Below are 20,844 nucleotides of genomic sequence, written 5' to 3' on the forward strand. Positions count from 1 at the left end.
GTGCCCACGTTCAAAAGCATACCATCAGGTCCTCCTAGCTGGTATGTATGTGTATAAAATAATATTAATCCTATGTGTAATCACAATATGTAGGAAATATTAACGTGAAAGTGGTCAGGACACTGTGCAGACCAGTGGATAGAAACTGAGGATTGTGATCTATGGATGAGATCTAGATCCACACCATCCCTCCGCCGATGTGCTAGCAAAACCCATAACCCATAAATAATTTCAATCCTCAATATGTTACGGACGGCAGTATCCAAAGGTGAAATAAATATATGTATAAAAATAAAGATAAAAATAAATGACAAAGGCAATGGCAGTCCTCAGAGATTGTGGATCTTATGGACACAATAATTCAATTAGTCCTGAAGGATGAGGAGTATGGTCAATATGAACATAACAGGACGAGATAAGATGTAACAAATTGATTGTATAGTGACTTAAGATGCTGTTCCCTCTCACATCAATATTCGGTGACTGTTGTGCTCCCCCTCATAGGTCCCCACTCACCAGATGTCGGCACCCCAGAGGGGCAAATAGCGATGGGTGGTGGTACCTTGGTTGCTCCTAGTGACACAGCCCTCTATGTCAGATTTTCAAGCGCTGCAGCTTCTCCGAAGCTGTGGGAAGCACACTGGATATGGATTTGAGTTGGGTGCTGCAGATGTCACTCGAGAAAATAAAAGAAGGATGTCCATATAGCGTGATATGTTTTAAAAAACAAAGGATGTTGCATTTATTGAAGATAAAAAGTGTGTGGAGATATCCACAATAAATCCCAGAGGCACTTAGAGGTTCACACTAGGGTCGATTTTGAACCACTGACCTGCACAGGGTCCTGACCTGTACCGTATGTTTTTTGATGTTTTTTGTTTTTTTGTTTCCACACGTTTTACTTTTGTGTTTTTTCCCAACACTATTGGGTACCTCCCTCTGGAGGAAACCCAAATAATTAGTAACCTATACGCGCCTTTATTGGTATTAGGCGTGGCTGTAGGGTATCCATATACATTGGCTGGCCCTTATACAGGTTACCCAACACTTGTTCACCAAGGACACCCACAATCTTCTCAACCCCCAATTGTCGGGTCTAGCAGCGCCACCATCCCAATAATTACACATTACTCTCTGGTCTCATTTGAGACCCCTCAGGGAGGCAGCAGCTTATTTGTACATCCTAGGCGCGGATTCCTCTGCATATTCAATGGGCCGGACAAGGCTCAGGAAAGATCACAACCATATGGTTGGGATCTGCCCACATGCCTGGACTCTCAGCGAGCGAGTGATTTCCGCCCACTCCACAACCACCAGCTCTCTGCTCAGGGAGCACTAAGAACTGAGCGATCGGCAATGTTTGATTGCTCGGTTCTCAGTCTTAGAGCCGGCGGCTGACTGATGCTGCATCCACCTAGGTAAGTATGATTAATAAAAAAAAAAATTCCCATACTTCTCTTTTAACAACCAGCAACTATTTTAGGCACATCTTTCACAGGTATGTGAGCATTATTGCCGTTCTGGAAGTTAGAGTTCTGAGAGCACTGAGGCGGCATTAAGTGTATTCATATGAGCACATTATTGGTTGCAGGGATTTAATATCACGGAAGATCGAAGTTGATTGCTACTGGCCATGGATCATAAAGAGAGACTGTTTGTTTTCATTATATATTTTTTCACAAACGATATTTCTTCAAGATTTATAATACTGCATATGAAGGTTTTTGCTTTTATGCGTTGTGGTAGAAATACTGTCAACATCGGTTATTTATACAGTAGTGCAGCACTATTTCATAATTTCATTGAAATGACTTACATAGTTTAGGAAAAAAATTGTTTCATTCAAATACTGAGAAATATTAAACCAAAAAAATAGGATTTTTATAACAGCTTACCTGTAAAATCCTTTTCTTGAAGTACATCACGGGACACAGAGAAGCATAGTAATTACTATGTGGGTTATAGAGTCTACCTTCAGGTGATGGACACTGGCACGCCCTTAAGGCCGGAAGTTCCCTCCCCTATATAACCCCACCCATACCGGGAGTACCTCAGTTTTGTAGCAAGTAATAAGTCCCATGTCCCAATTTCCCAATCAAGAGGGGCGGGAGCTCTGTGTCCCGTGATGTACTCCAAGAAAAGGATTTTACAGGTAAGCTGTTATAAAAATCCTATTTTCTTTCTCGTACATCACGGGACACAGAGAAGCATAGTAATTACTATGTGGGACGTCCCAAAGCAATGCTAATGAGAGGAGGGAGACCCCAAAAAATAACCCGGGCGCCATCAGACATGAGGAATCAAACTGCAGCCTGCAACACACTGCGCCCAAAGGCGACTTCCTTGTTTTTCCTTATGTCCAATTGGTAAAATTTAGTGAAAGTATGGACTGACGACCAAGTCGCGGCCTTGCAGACCTGAGCCATGGAGGCTTGATGATGCACTGCCCAGGAAGTAACCACCGCTCTAGTGGAATGTGCGTTAACCTTAAACGGAGGAACCTTTCCCTTCAAGCCATAGGCTTGAGTAATGATTTGTCAAATCCATTTGGAGATAGTGGACTTAGACGCTGCCTGTCCACATCTAGAACCTTCTGGCAGAATAAACAAAATGTCTGTTTTCCGAACCTAAACAGTAACCCTAAGATAGATCTTAACTGCTCTTAGTATGTCCAGAGTATGCAATGACTTCTCTTTTGCAGAACTAGGCTCTGGGAAAAAAGAAGGGAGAACCAGATCTTAGTTCAAATGAAAGTTTGAAACAACCTTAGGAAGGAAGGCCGGATGAGGCCGTAGGACTACTCTGTCCTTGTGAAGAATTAGGTATGGCTCCTTACATGATAAGGCCGCCAACTCCGATACCCTCCTAGCAGAGGTTATGACCACCAAAAAAAAACACCTTCCTGGTCAGGAGGACCAATGGAATGTGAGCCAGAGGCTCAAAGGGTTGCTTCTGTAAGGCAGAAAGGACCAGATTCAGATCCCACGGACGCAAGGGGGTCTTGATTGGAGGATTAACACAGATCACCCCTTGTAAAAAGGTCTTAACCAGAGAATGTGTAGACAGTGGCCTTTGAAAAAGTATTGATAAGGCCGAGATCTGGCCTTTAATGGTGCTTAACCACTTCCTTACTGGGCACTTAAACCCCCTTCCTGCCCAGAGGACTTTTTACAATTCGGCACTGCGTCGCTTTAACTGACAATTGCGCGGTCGTGCGACGTGGCTCCCAAACAAAATTGACGTCCTTTTTTTCCCACAAATAGAGCTTTCTTTTGGTGGTATTTGATCACCTCTGCGGTTTTTATTTTTTGCGCTATAAACAAAAATAGAGCGACAATTTTGAAAAAAAAATAAAAAAAATTTAATTGTTGCTGTAATAAATGGCTCAATTTTTAAAAAAAAAACATTTTTTATCCTCAGTCTAGGCCGATACGTATTCTACATATTTTTAGTAAAAAAAAAAAAATCGCAATAAGCGACTGGTTTGCGCAAAAGTTATAGCGCCTACAAAATTAGGGACAGAATTATTATTTTTTTATTATTATTTTTTTTACTAGTTATGGCGGCGATCTGCGACATTTATTGCGACTGCGACATTATGGCGGACACATCGGACACATTTTTGGCGCCATTCACATTTATACTGCAATCAGTGCTATAAATATGCACTAATTACTGTATAAATGTGACTGGCAGGGAAGGGGTTAACACTAGGGGGTGAGGAAGGGGTTAATGTGTACCCTAATATTAGTGTTCTAACTGTGGGGAAGGGGGGTGACTGGGGGGGGTGACCGATCTGTGTCTCTATGTACAAGAGACACAGATCCGTCTCCTCTCTCCCCTGACAGCACCGCTGTCTGCGAGAGCCGGGAATGAGAGATGATCTCATATGTAAACATATGAGATCATCTCTCATTGGCCGCACAGATCGCCTAGGAAACGGCCGCTCCGATTGGCCGTTCACGGCGATCTGTGACTGGCTGTGTCCGAGGGACACGGCCAGTACAGAAGTTCCCCGCCGCGCGCTCGGGAGCGCGCGCGGGGAACGCGGAAATGAGCTGCCGTCAATTGACGGCGGCTCAGAGATTTAGAACCACCCTGCGGCCGTCAATAGTCGTACGGCCGTAGGGAAGTGGTTAAGGCCAACTCCATGTCTGCCCCCATCTGCAGAAAATCTAGAATTCTGCCAATGAGATACCTCCGGGGATGCCACCCTTTGGCTTCGCACCAGGCCACATAAGACTTCCAAACTCTGTAAAAAATAAGCCTGGACGCTGGCTTCCTGGCATTAATTAAAGTAGATACTACTGAATTAGAGAGACCCCTCCTCTTTAGGATATGGGATTCAACAGCCAGACCGTTAAATTTAGAGACCGTAAGGAAGGGTGGAATATTGGCCCCTGAGAAAGCAGGTCTGGACGAAGCGGAGGGGTCCATGGATGTCCCACCGACATCCTTACAATTTCTGCGTACCAGGCCCTTCTGGGCCAAGCTGGAGCGACCAGAATCACTGGTTTCTCTTCCGACTTTATCCTGCAAAGGAGGCGGAGTAATAATTGCAGCGGAGGAAACACATTGAACCTTGATGAAAAGAGATCCACATCTGGTATTCCCCACCTCTGACAAATGCTCTGGAAGATGTCGGGGTGAAGAGTCCACTCTCTTGGGAGCAACTGTTGGCGACTAAGAAAGTCTGCCTGCCAATTGTCTATCCCCGGAATAAAAACCGTAGATATGCACGGGACATACTTTTCCGCCCAGATCAGGATTTGATCCACTTCTCTTTGGGCTGCACGACTCCTTGTGCCCCCCTGGTGATTTATGTATGCCACAGCTGTGGCATTGTAGGACTGAATCCTGACTGGGTGACCCCGCAACCTGTCTGTCCAAGCTGATAGGGCTAGACGAGCTGCCTGAATCTCTAGTAGATTGATGGGTAGAGATTTCTCGGCGATCGACCACTTTCCCTGGAGAGACAGCCCCTCCAGAACTGCACCCCAGCCCAGAAGACTGGCATCTGTGGTCACAACCCGCCAAGATATGGGAACAAAAGACTTCCCTCTTAGTAAAATTTTTGGGAACTAGCCACCAGCAAAGGCTCTGCCGCACTGTTCGGGAGAGGGACATAGGGAGGTCTAAGGCTTGGGTTTTCTTGTTCCAAGCGGATAAAATGGTGTGTTGAAGTCCCCTTGGGTGGAAGTGAGAAAATGGGATGGCCTCGAAAGAGGCTACCATTTTCCCCAACAGCCGCATACAAAGGCGAAATGGAGGGCCGACGCTTTGACTTGACCAACTGAACCAGCTTAAAGAATCAATCTTTATCTGGGGTAGAAAGATCTTTCTTTGATCTGTGTCTATGAGTAGACCTAAATACTCAAGTCTTTTCACAGGCACCAAGGCTGACTTGTCCAGGTTGAGAACCCAACCCATGGATTCCAGGTACAGTATCTCACGGTTCTGTGTAACGCTGAGTTTAGATCAGCAACTGAACGATCTACCAACAACAGATCGTCCATATAGGCTACTATAGATATGCCTTGAGATTGGCTAACAGGGGGGCCAGTACGTTTGTGAATACACGAGGTGCGGTGGCCAGACCAAAAAGATAAGGCCACAAACTGAAAATGGCGTTGATTTACTGTGAAGCTTAACAACTTCTGATGGTTGAGGAAGATAGGAATGTGTAAGTATGTGTCCTTTATATCGATGGACGCCAAAAGTACCCCTCCTTGTAAGGAGGCAACCACCGACCAGATCGATTTCATCCGGAAAGATCGGACCTTTAGGAACTGGTTTAAGGCCTTGAGATCCAGAATGGGTCTTACATCTCCGTTTGGTTTGGGGATGGTGAAAAGATTTGAATAAAACCCCAAACCTTGTTCTTCCAGCGGCAGTTCCCTGATGACCCCTTGGGATAATAGATGATCCAAGGCCAATGTTAGAGATTTTCTTTTTCCCGGGTCTTTCGGGACGCTTGAGGCCAAGAAGCGAGGTGGAGGAAATTCGCGCAACTCCAGCATGTAGCCCTCGGAGACGGTAGAGAGGACCCAATTGTCTTGGATCCTCCCTTGCCAAGCTTCCGCAAACAGCTGAAGTCTTCCCCCCACACGGCTGAGTGGGGGGTGAACCTTCATAATGCGACTTAGATGCCGGCTTGGCCAGCTTACGGTTCCAAGGTTTTTTGGAGGCCTGAGGCTGGCCTTGCGGTTTTCCACCCACATTAAACCGTCCGGGAGGCCGTCGGAACTGCCTGGCAGTGGAAGTGCTAGGAATAGGAGAGGAAGACTTTTTAAAGGAGGGGGTACCCCTAAACCTTTTATTCACTGGTAACAGTGTGCTTTTGCCACTGGAAATTTTCTGAATATAACTATCCAGATCATCCCCAAATAAACACTCCCCTTTAAAAGGAAACCCTGCCAGTAGTTTCTTACAAGGGGTTTCAGCTTCAACCAGAGTAATCTGTGCATATAAACTAAAGAGAGTTTGAGACGGGAGGACTGTTGTATGGAGTCCTTGATAGCATCTACCGCAAAGCATAATGCCTTGGGAAAGTCAGCCAATTCCCGAGCCTGTTGAGCCGGGATATCCTTCAAGACCACTGTTAACTGGTCTTTTAAGGCTTGGCAAATACCAATAGCCACTACTGCAGGTTGGGCTACCCCTCTGGCTGTAGCGAACAAGGTTTTCAACAGCGTCTCTAATCTCTTGTCTGTCGAGTCTTTGAACGCTGTCCGCCGGACAGGTCAAAGTCTTGTTTACGCAGGATATAGCTGCATCCACCGCGGGGACACCCCACTTCTTAGTGAACCTCTCCTCCATGGGGTATAAAACCGAAAACTTTTTAGGAGGAAAAAAACATCTATCCGGATGTTCCCAATCCTTATAGATAAGACCTTCCAGTAGGGGATGAACTGGGAAGGAAGAGTTAGCTTGAGGAGCTTTTAAAGAGCCTAAGGAAGAGACTGAACTCGATGCTGGCTCTAAAAGAGGCAACTTGAAGGCCGAACGGACCATCTCAGTGAGGGACTGCACCAACAGTCTTTCGGACTGAGACGCCGAAAATGGTTCCCCCAGGGTAGAATCCTCAGAGTCCGAGACCTCCGAGCGACCCTATGCCTGATCCCCTGAGGCTAAATCAACCTCTTCTGAGGACAGTTGTTCCGCCATGAGGAACTCTGCAGTGGGAGAGGGGGAGAGAGAGGACCCAATCAAGGTCGCCAATCTTTGCTCCAGTCCACCCATAGCTGAGGCCAGAGCCTCCTGTGTTACAAAAACTGGAGCAGGCGGGACAAGGGCAGATGGTTCATCCTGGGCCTCCTCTAATTTATCAGGAGAGGAAATAGCCACAGGAGCATGCCCGAGATCCTCCGAGCCTGATGGCGATCCCTTAGATTTTTTTTGTACTTCTAGTCCCTGAAAATTTGGAAACAACTGCGCTAAGATAAATCAAAAGTCGGATTAATAAGCAGCAATTAAATTGTGTATAAACAAAAATATGTGAAAAGAAAAAAGGGGTAATTGCGCTAAACCGAATAGTGTAAATATATCAAACAAACCAGTTAGGCCTCAGCCCAAGTGCATGTGCTATATATACCTATAGTAACACTCTAATATACGAACAATTGTGTTAATCACACAAAGTGCGGGGGCCAAAAAAAAAAAACCTAATCTTGGGTGGGAAGGTATATGGGACTCCCGGTGGCACAATGCTAAAAGGTTACTGCTACCATAAGCATCACAACACCGCAGAGCACCCACAACCAAAATAGTGAACCAAACCGCTGGAGTGATAAATAAAGTCCATAAAAGTCCGAACTAAATCGAGGCAAAGTAATAAGTCCAGAAGTATTCCAGTGGCAGGAAAGGCACCCGTGTGAACTGCAGAGATGATGATATTAGACACCAAACGTGAATCCACCACCAAGCATGCGGCTGCTTACCAGAAATCAGGGTCCTGCCGGACCACTATCAGCATATCACTCAACCGTGAGGCTTTAAATGAGTAGGGACTCCTCCACTGGAACTAGAACCATACCAGGCTCAGCGGTGGATATAAAAAACAGAAACAGAGCTCCACATAGCATAAAATCTGGGTGATTTATTTTAAACCAGAATGTAGCATATATACAACTCACATTTAAGTCGATAAAAAACAGCATTGGCCTGTAACGCCGGCCGGACGTATCCAGGAACAAAGCCACTCGTGTATAGCGATGAGGGGGATGGCATCCGCACGTCACTCGCTCCGCCCGACACGTTTCGTGAAAGAATCACTTTGTCTCGGGGCACGAGTGGTATGCAGCGCCATCCCCTTTTAAAGAAGACAAATTAACAATCAAACATTATCAATAACACTAACCAAGCCTCGCTCTGCGTTCCACACACGTGCGCAGCGGAAGTACAAAGTCCTACATCCGTGTCACTGCGTTCCACCGAGTGGAACATACCGCTCATTGGTCACCCGCAGGTCTCACCCCAAATTAGGGCGGACCTCCAGCGCAGTGTGTGTAACATTCCCCAGAGCGGGGCGTGACAAAGGTCCATCCAGGAGGCGGGACTAGTGCGTCACGACTCGAGGGTAAAAACCACAATTAAAAATTTCTATGTGGTGGTATGTCTGCACGCCGCGCGGGACTACACCACGTGCGTCCACACGCGGCGTCAGGCTCCCCGCCCACAAAGAAAACTTGCGATTAGACCATATTACCATAACCAAGCCTCGTTCTGAGTTTCTCACGCATGCGTCCCATCTGACACTCCCGAGTCTGTGCGCTACACAGAAAACAACTCGCGATTCGTTGATGGGACAGAAGCCCCGCCCATAGTGGGACGGTGGCTAAACATGACGGCAGTTAATTCTCAGAGCTAGGCATAGTGGTATTGTGTCCCGGAAGCGGAATAAGAACCCGCAATTGGGGACACCACCTTTCATGGCTATACATAATCCAAATTCAATAAATTAAATTAAAAAATATAAGTGTATATAAAAATCACATAAAATCCATTCTTAATATGTATATGGATGACCTCTACAACTAGGGTCCTGTGTATTATATTAAACATACCCGATGGGTCAAACCCCAGCAGGAGACCATCAATTAACATAAGCAAAGTAAAATTAAAAACTGCTCAAAACTCAATAAACATTCCCGCTAAACGGGCATTTAAAACTGCTCATCAATATTGACCAGCTTCCCACTTATAAGGCATTCGATGTTCACCTTAAATTCGTAAAAACGAATCACTGGATCCTACACAAGCCAGTTTAACTAAAGATCTTAAAGCAACGTTACACAGACTAAGCATTGTTAATGAAGGCGTTGATGTCAGTGTCCACGTTGAGGCCATACGGTAAGTATGTCCTCAATCTATGGATCCATGACATTTCAGTTTTTGAAATTTCCCTGGTCAGAGAACTCCCTCTCCAATTTGGCTTATATTTGTCAATGCCCACAAACAAAGTCCCTTCGGGGTTTCTGTGGTGAACCAGGTCATAATGCCTCGAAACCGAATGGTTTGGAAAACCCTTTCTTATCTTGGCTATGTGCTCGTTCAATCTGACTTTAAGTTCCCTTTTAGTCCTCCCCACGTACTGCAGCCCACATGGGCAAATAAATCACCCCCTTGCTAGAGCAGGTGATAAACGGCTTCACTTCATGAGTTCGTCCGGTACTGGTGGAGGAGAAATGAGAGATCTTCCGATCTCGGCATTTGTTCAGATGACATACCTGGCAATTTTTGCACCTGTGATAGCCCGTAAGATTTTGCCAAAACATCCTGGTCTCACTGGGAGGGTCCTGAACACTTGGGGCCACACTGGCTCCCAAAGATGAGGCCCCCCGAAAAACAACGGACGGTCTTGCTGGTAACACAGGTGCAAGTACAAGGTCGCTTTGTAATATATGCCAGTGTTTTCTAATCAAACGTTTAATGTTTTGATGTTGTACCGAGAAGGTAGTTATGAATGGCAAGGAGAAGGCATTCCTCTCTTTTTTAGTTTGAGCCTTTAATAGGGATTCCCTGTCCACATCGCGAACGGATTGTACCGCCTGACCCAATGTGGTAGAATCATAACCCTTCTCAAGGAACTTTTTTGATAGAATGGCAACCTGTGTGTCAAAGGCTTCAACTTCTGTACAATTGCGTCTAATTCTAGTATATTGTCCTTGGGGGACTGCCTTCAACCACGGACCATAGTGACAACTGTCCAAAGGAATGAACGAGTTCCTATCTGTCGGTTTAAAAAATGTGCTGGTAACAAACCTGTCACCCACTATGCCAATATTTAGATCTAAAAAATTGACCAAGGTCTGGCTTGCAGAAAAAGTGAATCTGATACCTCTTGCATTATCATTAAGAAAACTCATGAATATGTCTAGATCATCTCTCTCTCCATCCCATAGGAGGAGGACGTCGTCGATATACCTGACCCAAAGCATTACCTCGGGCCTTCGGCAACCGACGACGACGTCCTCCTCCCACTTGGCCATGAAGAGATTCGCCAAACTGGGGGCGTACTTAGCCCCCATGGCTACCCCTCGATCCTGACGGAAAAAACTTCTAGTCCCTGAGCCTTTAGCCATAATAAAGCCAAGGAACAAAAGTTGCATCCACTTGCGGACCTATAGACCAGCACTGACGCTGCTATTTGATGGTCAGCAAGATGCAGAGCCCACTATGCGCCTTAAGCAAATGTCACTGTCCACCATCCAGTAGTATAATACTGAAAACATGTGCACAAATACTCTCTGTGTCCACCCTCAGCCAGGATGGGTGAGGTGGACTGAGCTTTTATGGACTAGGTGCAAGTCACCTGACCTGCTCTGTCCTGCAATCTCTAGCCTCATAGAGAACAGCTGAGATAGACCTCTTGCGCGCATGCGCAGCCGCTGTGTACACATTACGAGGCCGCGCACACATGTTGCCGCACGTGCACACATGTTGCTGCGTGTGCACCTGAAGCCCCATGCATGTGCATTAGACGTAGGCGCATAAATTATCCATACTTGCGCGCGTGCGCCTATGAAACGCACTATGCGTGCACGCGCACGTGACGCTAACATGCCTGTGCACGAGGTTTGGAGCTACCGCAGCTACCATGTGGACCAGGTAAGACAATTTGTAGCCAAAACTTTTGGACAACTTTTCCCTGCTATTACCTGCACAGGAGGGGCTAAACGACTAAGCATAGACACCCCTCCTCCCCACAGCATTACCAGGACAAGTGATAGGAGAGGCACAGACAGACAGCTTAGGCAAAGCATAATGGCTCAAAAAGGAATAAACTTTCAGAACCAAGTTCTGAAAGCACCTTCACTTACCTGATCCAACGCCGCAGGACTCTGCACACACAGACAGCCCAATCTTCGCACATCACAGAGAGCAAAGTCTGCAGACCTTCAGGGACCGGGGTCCATGGACAGGAACACCACACCCCTGGACCCATATCACACCCTGTCAGTAAGCTTTTGGTATTGGGAAATTGACCAAAGCCCTGAATACCCAGGATGCAGCCCTCAAAAGAGGAGCATTACAGGCCAAACCCCGTTCTTCTCAACCGGGGCCCGGGTACCATCCACTTTGACTAAGAAGCACTTTGGACAGATTCAGATTTTATGGAGGCTTTTTAAGTCCAGCATGGATCCCTCCAGTGGAGCTCCTCAGAGCACATGTTCACTCGTGACCAACACCTTAGACACTGGCAAAAAAAATTGAGGTACTCCCGGTATGGGAGGGGTTATATAGGGGAGGGAACTTCCTGCCTTAAGGACGTGCCCAGTGTCCATCACCTGAAGGTAGACTCTATAACCCACATAGTAATTACTATGCTTCTCTGTGTCCCGTGATGTACGAGAAAGAAAACATCAAAATCAATTATTGGTATACACACTGTAAATTTCCTTTCAAATAAAGGGTCAACATACCAAGCAGCTTAGGTGCTACATGTTTAAAGTCTTCTAACGGGAAAGCCTGGTCTACCCCAGTCAGTGCAACTGCTCCATCGACTCCAGATCGAGGTCCGTCCCACAATTCACGGCCAGGGTCTCTGCGTGGCACATATAGTGTGGCTGTATGAGATGGTAATGCATGGCCTTGCTTAGTCTGTAAAAGTAGGATACTCTCTGGCTCTAGAAACCCACACAAGTAGAAGAAATCGTTGTGCTGATGAAATGGAAAGGGAATGTCACTTGTCATGTATAGTGTTGGATTTGCCAAAACAATAACAGCATGCTCTGTTAATCCACCAAGGATTTCAGATTCTTTCTGGATAAGAGCCATCAATTTGTTACGACGTAAGGCATATTCTGTTTGTGTCAGTCCAGGTGTGACCTCCCCTATAAAAAAAAAAAAAGAAAACAATAACTAATCAGTAAGCATCAGGTACTAGTAAAACATTGTTTACAGCCTTACATGTTCTCACCCATTACAAAATATAAATATATAAAATATTTTGCGACCTAAAAGATACAACTATGGCTTGCACTCCAGACTCATATTATCATCATGTAAAATTTTTGGATTTCTGCATCACTTTATAGAAAAAAATGAAAAAAATAAATATCATAGAAGACATTTATGATGGGGAACTGCCAACTTGAATGGGCAATATCTTTACTGGGTACATTTTGAAGGACAACCGTCCACTTTGATGATTTTCCCCTTACGGTATGCCTCCAACTGCTTGAGTGGAGCCCATCGGGTCCAATATTTATCTCTACAGGAAGTGGCCATGCCCAGAGTTGCACAACCTTTCTTTTCAAAATGTCCACACGGTGTTTTCATCCTGTGCATGTGCCTCAGGGCCCTATTTATTCTTATGAGGAACCACTCATAGCGGCCTCCAGCAGTCCTCTGGAAGCAGGATGCCTTCTACAAAAGTGGTTAATTTGAACTAGGGACTAATTGGGTTAAGTATAGCCTGTATGGATGGATGGATGGATGGTTGGCGTTTTCTTTATTGGGACATTCGATGTATAAACTCACTATTTGAAAAATGTTCGATGAATGATGACTATTGGACAATTTGATTGCACATTCTATGGTGGTTTGGTTTTATTTGTATTTGCACATGTTGAGGTTACTTTGTTGTGTGGATGCGCACTTATTATACGTATGTACATTTTTTTACCATCTAGTATTCAAATGTTTAGTAGGTGCAGCTTCGGGCACATTGTTTTACATTAAGCACAACATTTTTTTAAGTTTATGTATCACAAGTGATGAACAACATCCCTTGTGATGGCATGGGCAGTGCTCTCTGACCTACTTAAAAGCCACAGCCTGTATTCCTAATACTGAGTCCATATTTTTCCTGCTTTTGGGCCTTCGTAATAGTGATAGTTGGACTGCAGTCCGAATTTTTTGCCGAATTTGGACCTGAAATGGACCAGAAAACGCACAGGACTCATGTGCGATTCGCTCCAGGGCTGCTCTGGAGATGTGTGAACCAGCCTCATAGAGAGCCAGTCACAATCTCCTGACATAGGAATTGAATGCGGGGAAACCCACATCCAATTCGCAATAGTGTGAACCCACCCTTACTGAAGTGAAATTGGTCGTAGCAGCCCAGACCCCCAAAAGGTAGTCACATATCATCTATCACAAGTTATTTACGGAACCTAGGTGGTCAGAGGGGGTCTGCGCTGATAATCAGCACACTGATTATCAGCACAGCCCCCATCAAAAGGTGCCCATCAACTGTCAATCAGTGCCCATCACCTGACAGCCTGTCCCCCTCTATAAACGCCTATCAGTTCCCATAAAAGTGCAGATCAGTGCCCACAACAGTGCCAGTGTCCAACCTAAAAATGGCCAATCAGTGCCCCATCAGTAATGCCTGTCAGTGCCCCACCAAAGTGTAATTCAGTGCCACTTAGTAATGCCTGTCAGTAGCTCCTTATCAGTGCTGCCTATCCAGTGCCATCTATCAGTGCCGCCTATCAATGCCCATTAGTTTTATTTTTTTAAATTGCCTGTCTTTTTTCGTTTATAGCGCACAAATTTTAAACCGCAGACGTGATCAAATACCACAAAAAGAAAGCTCTATTTGTGGGAAAAAAATTATAAAAATGTAGTTTGGGTACAGTGTTGCATGACGCAATTGTCATTCAAAGAGCGACAGCGCTGAAAGATAAAAATTGTCCTGGGCAGCAAGAGGGGAACGTGCCTGGTATTGAAGTGGTTAAACACCCCCAAATGAAAGATCTATTTGTGTGAACAAAATTACAAAAATATAGTTTGGGTACAGACTTGCATGACCGCGTAATTGTTATTCAAAGTGTGAGAGCGCTGAAAGCTGAAAATTGGCCTAGGCAGGAAGGGGGTAAAAGTGCTACATATTGAAATGGTTAAAATTAGTTCCACAGCTTTCCAAAAGAGATGCATTTTAAAATCAGTTCCCCTTATCTTCTTATCCTCCTCGCAACAAATAACACAATTTTTTTTAGCATATAGTGTTATATAGAATAGGACACATATCTTGTTAAAGTCAACAAGTTTGAGAGAGTTCACATGTTGTATTAGGTGTGGTTTAGAATCAGTTGACAGGGGAATGGGGGATTGCACCAATATGGTCCCACCTCATGTATGACTAGGAGCCTCCTACCCAAAAGAATATACCTGATCAGTTGCAATAATGGAACTAAATAAAAGAAAGAAACAGCACAAAATTGATAATGTATATATAATGCATAAGAGAACATTACCCAAGCGGACAGAAATGATCTGAGGCCTGTGCATATAGCTCTGCAGAGGCAGGTGACTTGAAGAAGACAATCCATTAGCTGTATTTATAACCTCTCCTGCACTGTCTCAGGCAGTGGATTACGTCATCACATAGCACACACCAGTGCCGAAGATAATGTCATCACATCCCGTAAGCCCTTGTGGAGCCCAGTGATGCGAGCGCTGCATGTGTGACCCACACCACTACATACTGGTAAACTTTTACTTTACATTTAATTGTAATGCCTTATATTATCAGACTTCAGCTTCTCTGGGTTCAGATGCTGATCTTCCTTACACAGAGCCTTTAAAGTGATTGTAAACCGTGGTGGCTGATGCTCCATCGGTCAGGCGGGGGGGGGGGGGGGGCGGCAGAAGGAATTGACAACGGAACCCCCCTGTCGCTCAAGCCCGCACCACCATACCCCCCCCCCCCCCAGTTGCCAGCTCACTCACCCTGGGCTGACAGGATTCAGTGTGAAAATAGTGACTATTCATTTGCTATCATCACACAACTGGGTGGGCTCAGAGTGCAGTGCTCTGCTCCCCGAGTCCACCTTTTTTTGAAGCCTATTCGAGCCCCTGGCTCTAATCACATGTTTCAAACCCCCCCTCCCCCCATTGGAATCCATGCATTCGGCACCCTGCATGTAGATTGGGCGGCCGGACGCATGGATAGGGGGCTCCTAATGGACGGGCCTGCCACTAAATGTAATTATAAGATTTTAAAATAACAAAAACATGTCATACTTACCTGCTCTCTGCAAAGATTTTGCACAGAGCAGCCCCCATCTTCCACTACTATGGTCCCCCAGCCCTCAATTTTGGGTCCTCCTACCTTCAGAGTGCCCCTATTGCAAGCTGCAAAGTATAGAGTGTCCATATAGCAAGGTAAAAAAAAAAACTATGCCTTTAGAATCAATTTAAATCACTTCCTTCTCTTACCCAGGACTACTTGCCTAATCAAGCATTGTTCCTCACACATTTACAGACACTTACTGACATGTATGGACGGTGTACTGAGCTGTATGTGTGCTGCACTATATTTTCTGATATGTAAAGAAATAATGCATTCTGTAATTGTCTAACCAACTAATCAATAATGAAAATAGTTAACGATTTTCATAATGATTATGTTGATTAGTTGCTTCAGCCCTTTACCAGACTAAAAGATAAATCCAAAGCATGTGCAGAGTGAGTGTAATTAGGAGAAATACGATTAAAGGGGAGCCCAATGAAACTGCCCTTGAACACTGCACGATACATGGCTAAAGACATATCCCACCGAGACTTGGATAAAAGGATTTTTTGTACTCACTGTAAAATCCTTTTCTCTGAGTCCATGGACGGACATAGGTCCTTAAATCTTGACAAGTGGGTTATGTTCCCTGTTTACAGGAGAGGACTAGGCAGAAACATGTTAGATAATTAAATACATGTTAAATTAACAGAGTTGAACAGCCCCGCCCAGGGGGCGGTCCCTCCAGACATAACCCTCCTCACTGCAGCATGCAGCCTCAGTTCGTAACAAGCAGTACAAACCTAAAAAGGAGGGGTGGGTGCTGTGTCTGTCCATGGACTCAGAGAAAAGGATTTTACGGTGAGTACAAAAAATCCTATTTTCTCTTATCGTCCATGGACGGACACCGCTCCCTAAATCTTGACAAGTGGGACGTCTCCAAGCAGTGTCAAAAACGAGGGGTTGGAAATATATCAGTAAAAACAATTTTAACTTCACCCAAAACAAGCAGAGCTCCTCAACTGAGGAGGCGCAGCTTTAAACAGCCGCCGGCAAAAACTAGTGGCCGAAAATAGCATCAGAAAATGCACAGCTACCATCTAAATTCTGGAAAAAGCGTGAAAGGACCAGCAAGTCGCCGCCTCGCACACCTGTGAGACCGACGCATGATGTCGGAAAAAAAACAGGAAGCACCAATTGCCCTGGTCGAAAGTGCCGTGACCGGAAAGGGGGCCCGCCCCTTAAGAGCATAGGCCTGTATGACAGCCCTGCCTGATCCACCGAGAAATGGTGGTCGACGAGACCGCCAGGCCCTTTTGTGGACAAGACGACACAAAAGACAGTCAGAACTCCGAAATGCAGCGATAGCATGCTGGTACACCCGCAAAGCGTGTACCACCCCTAAAGTATGAAAGGCAACCTCCGTAGGACATGCCGGCCGAGGACAGAAGGATGAAAGAACAATGTCCTTATTGCAGCGAAAGGCCAAAACCACCTTTGGAAGAATGGAAGGTCGCGGGCGCACCACCACTTAAACCTTATGGAGGATCAAGCATGGCGGCTTGCAAGACAAGACCGTCAACTCAGAAACCACTCTAACAGAGGGAAAGGCCACTAAAGGGGCCACCTTCTGAGATAGTGTCAAGAGAAAATCTCTCTGATGTTTCCAAAAGGAAGGTTCCTGAAGAACCGAGAGCACCAGAGTCAAAACTCATGGGGGAAGAGATGGGCCTAGAGGGGAAAGTATATGACAAACCCCCTGCACACAAAAAGGGACCCACCAGGGAACGGGCCGCAAAAAGGCAACTGAAAGAACACTGCCCCCAAATGGTGCTTTAAGCAATTTTTAGATCCACTCCAGGCTGTAAAAACAGCAGGACCCTGGACACCGAGTATGTCCGTGGACGTCACTCCATCCCTTCGCACCAAGAGATGTAGGCCTGCCAGGTGTGATGGTAGATCCTCTGGAAGAAGACTACCGTGCCCTCAGCATTGTTGAGATGACCGAGTCGGACAGACCCCGGTCACTTAAAGTCTGGCTTCCAATAGCCATGTTGAGCAAGTCAGTGACTGTACAACAGGAGGAAGTATGGGACCTCAAGACAGAGGGACCTCCCGCCCTAGCAACCGCCAGGGTACCTCTGCTACCAGGTGCCCGATATCGGCGTACCAATCTGGAGCAATTAGAATCATCGAGATCTCCTCAGCCTCCACTCTGTGGAGCAGCCAAGGAAGCAACTACAATAGAGGAACGGCAAAAAGTCGCAGATACAGACCCCACAGGGCCACCAGCGCGACTTGCACGTCTGTACCAGAGCACTAGACCTGGCCACTAACTTCGACACCCTTGTGGTGGAGATGAGCGGACAGGAGATCCATGCCCTGTGAGGCACACCTCCTGCAAGGGAGCCGAAACACCCCAAGCACAAAGACCAGTCGCCCTGGTCTAGCATCTGGCGACTCCAGTAGTCCGCCTGATGGTAGACCGAAGCCACGGCCGTGGCGTTGGCCGGCTGAAAACCAGATCGGACGACCTTGCAACCTCCTCGACCACGAGGAGAAGCATAGCCTGATCGCCTAAAATTACCCCGCAGCTTAGCAAGTCCCACACTGCCCAAGGCAGACCGACGGGCCGGGAGAGGAAGACACAAGGAAAGAACTTTGTTCTGTGGATAGGAGGAAACCATCTCTAGTACTCCAAAGAGACCACCTCACAGACCCACTGGTCGGAGAGCAGGGAGGTTTTACCGAATTGTGAACCTGCAAGCCCCCCTCCCACCTAGAGACAGGGAGGGAAGGCTACATACATTAGCAGGATTTGGGTGCCGGCGTGATCGGCTTACGCACCCAGGGACAGATTAGTCCCCCAGCTGGGCCTTTGACAGCCTGAGAGGAAACAGAAGCCCTGGATAACAAGGGCGCAGCATTCAATGAAGCATCACAGACCTATATGAGGCCCTGGACCAGCTGGTCCGCTAGCCTAATAACTTCCGGAGAGAGTCAGTGCTCCTCCACTGTCTGGTGCAAAATGCTCACTCCGTGAGTTGTATACAGCACTAGGGGCTAGGACTACTCCAAGATGGCCGCCGAGTGTTCAGAGCGCGTCCAAAGGAAAATGGCTGACCGCAATGTAAGCTGCGTCATAGCGCGGCTACGACAAAATGGCCGCCAATGGAAGTTTTCAATGTAATTGAAAAACCTCCCATAAAATGGCGCCAGCGCCAACTGAGACCCCAGAGTAGAGGCCGCAAGTCAGACCCCAGCATGGTAAACATGGAACGGGTCAGTATTTTGGATCTTCTATCAGTCAGATCCATACAAGCGGGGGTTCCCGCAATAGGGAGAGTGGTCACCGATACATGACAGCCGGAGGGTCCACCACCGGAGAAGAAGCCCACCTTTTCAAAAGGCTCTCCTCAAAGGGTCACTGAACCGCCCGGCGGTGAGGGACTACAAAAGCACTCAGCGGCTGTTCTCATTCCGTCTCTTAGAAATGATCAAAGAAGGGCACAGAAGGAAAAAACCTACACAAAGCGGTCTGATTTGTGTGATCCAAAAAAAGCCGACCACTCGGTAGAAACCCAGCTGCACTATCCAGCTTAAGAGAGTCCCTTGCAGCAGTGAGAAGCGCACCCATAAATGCCTTATCCTGCTTGCTTTTTTTTTTTTTTTTACTACCCAGGTACCTGGTCCATGGCTCCAGAACAGAGCATTCCCCAGGGGATAACAGGGGAAGGGGGCACTCTTTTACCGCCCGTCCGCAGTCCACCCCCACCCTGGCACAAACGTGTCCAGGGCTAACAATAAAACCTTTGTGGGAATCCCAGGGACTAACACCTGCTGCCACCACCAGCATGTTGGGAAAGGAACCAGATACTGACTCAAAATATTAATAATATTTACATAGTGTGTATGTATAATATGCACACCTGTCCTTACAGATAAACAAAAGCTCCTAGAGCCCTCTTTTCAGGGCCTCTCACCCACTTGCTGCACTGATCAGGGGTACCCAGGAGACTCACCTCAGGAGGAGACTGCCCAGCGCTGCTGTCTGCTCTCAGCACAGTGTGAGAGGAAAAGAACCGTGAGGTAACTGTGCGGCATCTGCAGGGACCTGTGTACCAAATGGCGGCAAAATGCAACGTTTAAACAGGAAAAGCCTCCTAGGGCTTTTTAACAGTGAAAAACCCCTCACAGGAAAGCCCCATACAAAAAAGAAAAATCACAGGCCAGATAACACAGTCCCCTCAGGAAGGCCCCCTCCCCCCTGACCAGGGCTGTGGAGTCGGAGTCGGAGTCGAGGAGTCGGAGTCGGGGGAAATGTTGGGTACCTGGAGTCGGAGTCGGCAAACAATGCACCGACTCCGACTCAGACTCCTACTAAATTTAGATTGGAATAAAAAAAAAAAAAAAGCAAGTTTAAATGTCCCAATTCACAAAAAGTTATAATTAATGACTTCTCTACTGTAAGAATAAAGACCAATGCATGCAGTGCCTCACGTAACCGCAAAACGAACACGTTAAGTGACCGTGAAGAAGCATGCTTTTCATGTGCTTCACTATATGGCACGCAACGCACAATTAGGAGCTGCAATACTTATACTTTCCATAGTGTTGTGTTCTGCTTTTACAGGGAACGCATGTTAGAGAACCAGTAAGTGTCCAAATAAAAAAATTCCAACAGGAGTTTTATAAAGCACTAAAAGAAGTTGAAAAGTATGATCGCTCATCAAAACTTACTGTTGAAGAAGCCATCCTTGTTTATCCAGAGATCGTTAGTGATGTGGCCAGAATAGTTACTGCAATGCCACCCACCCAAGTCAGTGTCGAAAGATTATTTTCAGCACTAAAAATAATAAAGTCTGACTTAAGAGCCTCTATGAAAGAGGATCTGGCAGAGGCAATTCTCTTCCTTAGAACTCTACATTGAATTGATTTGCATTTGCTAAGCCTAGAACTACATTTCAAGATTAATATAAACCATTTCTAGGTTTTGCAGATTTTGTTTTTGGTTCATTATAGATAAGCTTTGTTTTTGTTCTAAAACAACCAAATAATGTGGTTTGTATTTTTGAACTGGTAAAGATCCTGTTCCTGATGTTTATGCCTGCTGCTACTATCCAGTCACTTGATTGTTTTCATTGTGTTTGTCTTTTGCTTAAACTGTGCAATACAGTAGACTGTTGGCTTCCCAGCCAGTAGTCCTGTGGTAGGTTGCGTTTCTTTCCCTCAAGGAATGTATAAAATACATTCGCATATTAATACAGAGGAGTCGGGGAGTCGGAGTCGGAAGTACATAAAACTGAGGAGTCGGAGTCGGAGTCGGAACATTTATCTACCGACTCCACAGCCCTGCCCCTGACAGCGGCAATGTTAGCAAT

At 46.2% G+C, this 20,844-nt stretch overlaps 1 protein-coding gene across 2 annotated transcripts in view; it reads right to left on the reverse strand.

Moving 5' to 3' along the window:
• The window catches only part of XPNPEP3 (X-prolyl aminopeptidase 3), a 255,076-nt gene that overhangs the window by 157,934 nt on the left and 76,298 nt on the right, over positions 1 to 20,844 (reverse strand). For both annotated transcript variants that reach the window (XM_040359658.1, XM_040359657.1), the window contains exon 3: positions 11,925 to 12,335. In XM_040359658.1, the coding sequence (XP_040215592.1) occupies positions 11,925 to 12,335 (411 nt within the window). The remainder of the gene's footprint in view (positions 1 to 11,924; positions 12,336 to 20,844) is intronic.

This window comes from Rana temporaria, chromosome 7 (assembly GCF_905171775.1).
Source record: "Rana temporaria chromosome 7, aRanTem1.1, whole genome shotgun sequence".
Classification (NCBI taxonomy): domain Eukaryota; kingdom Metazoa; phylum Chordata; class Amphibia; order Anura; family Ranidae; genus Rana; species Rana temporaria.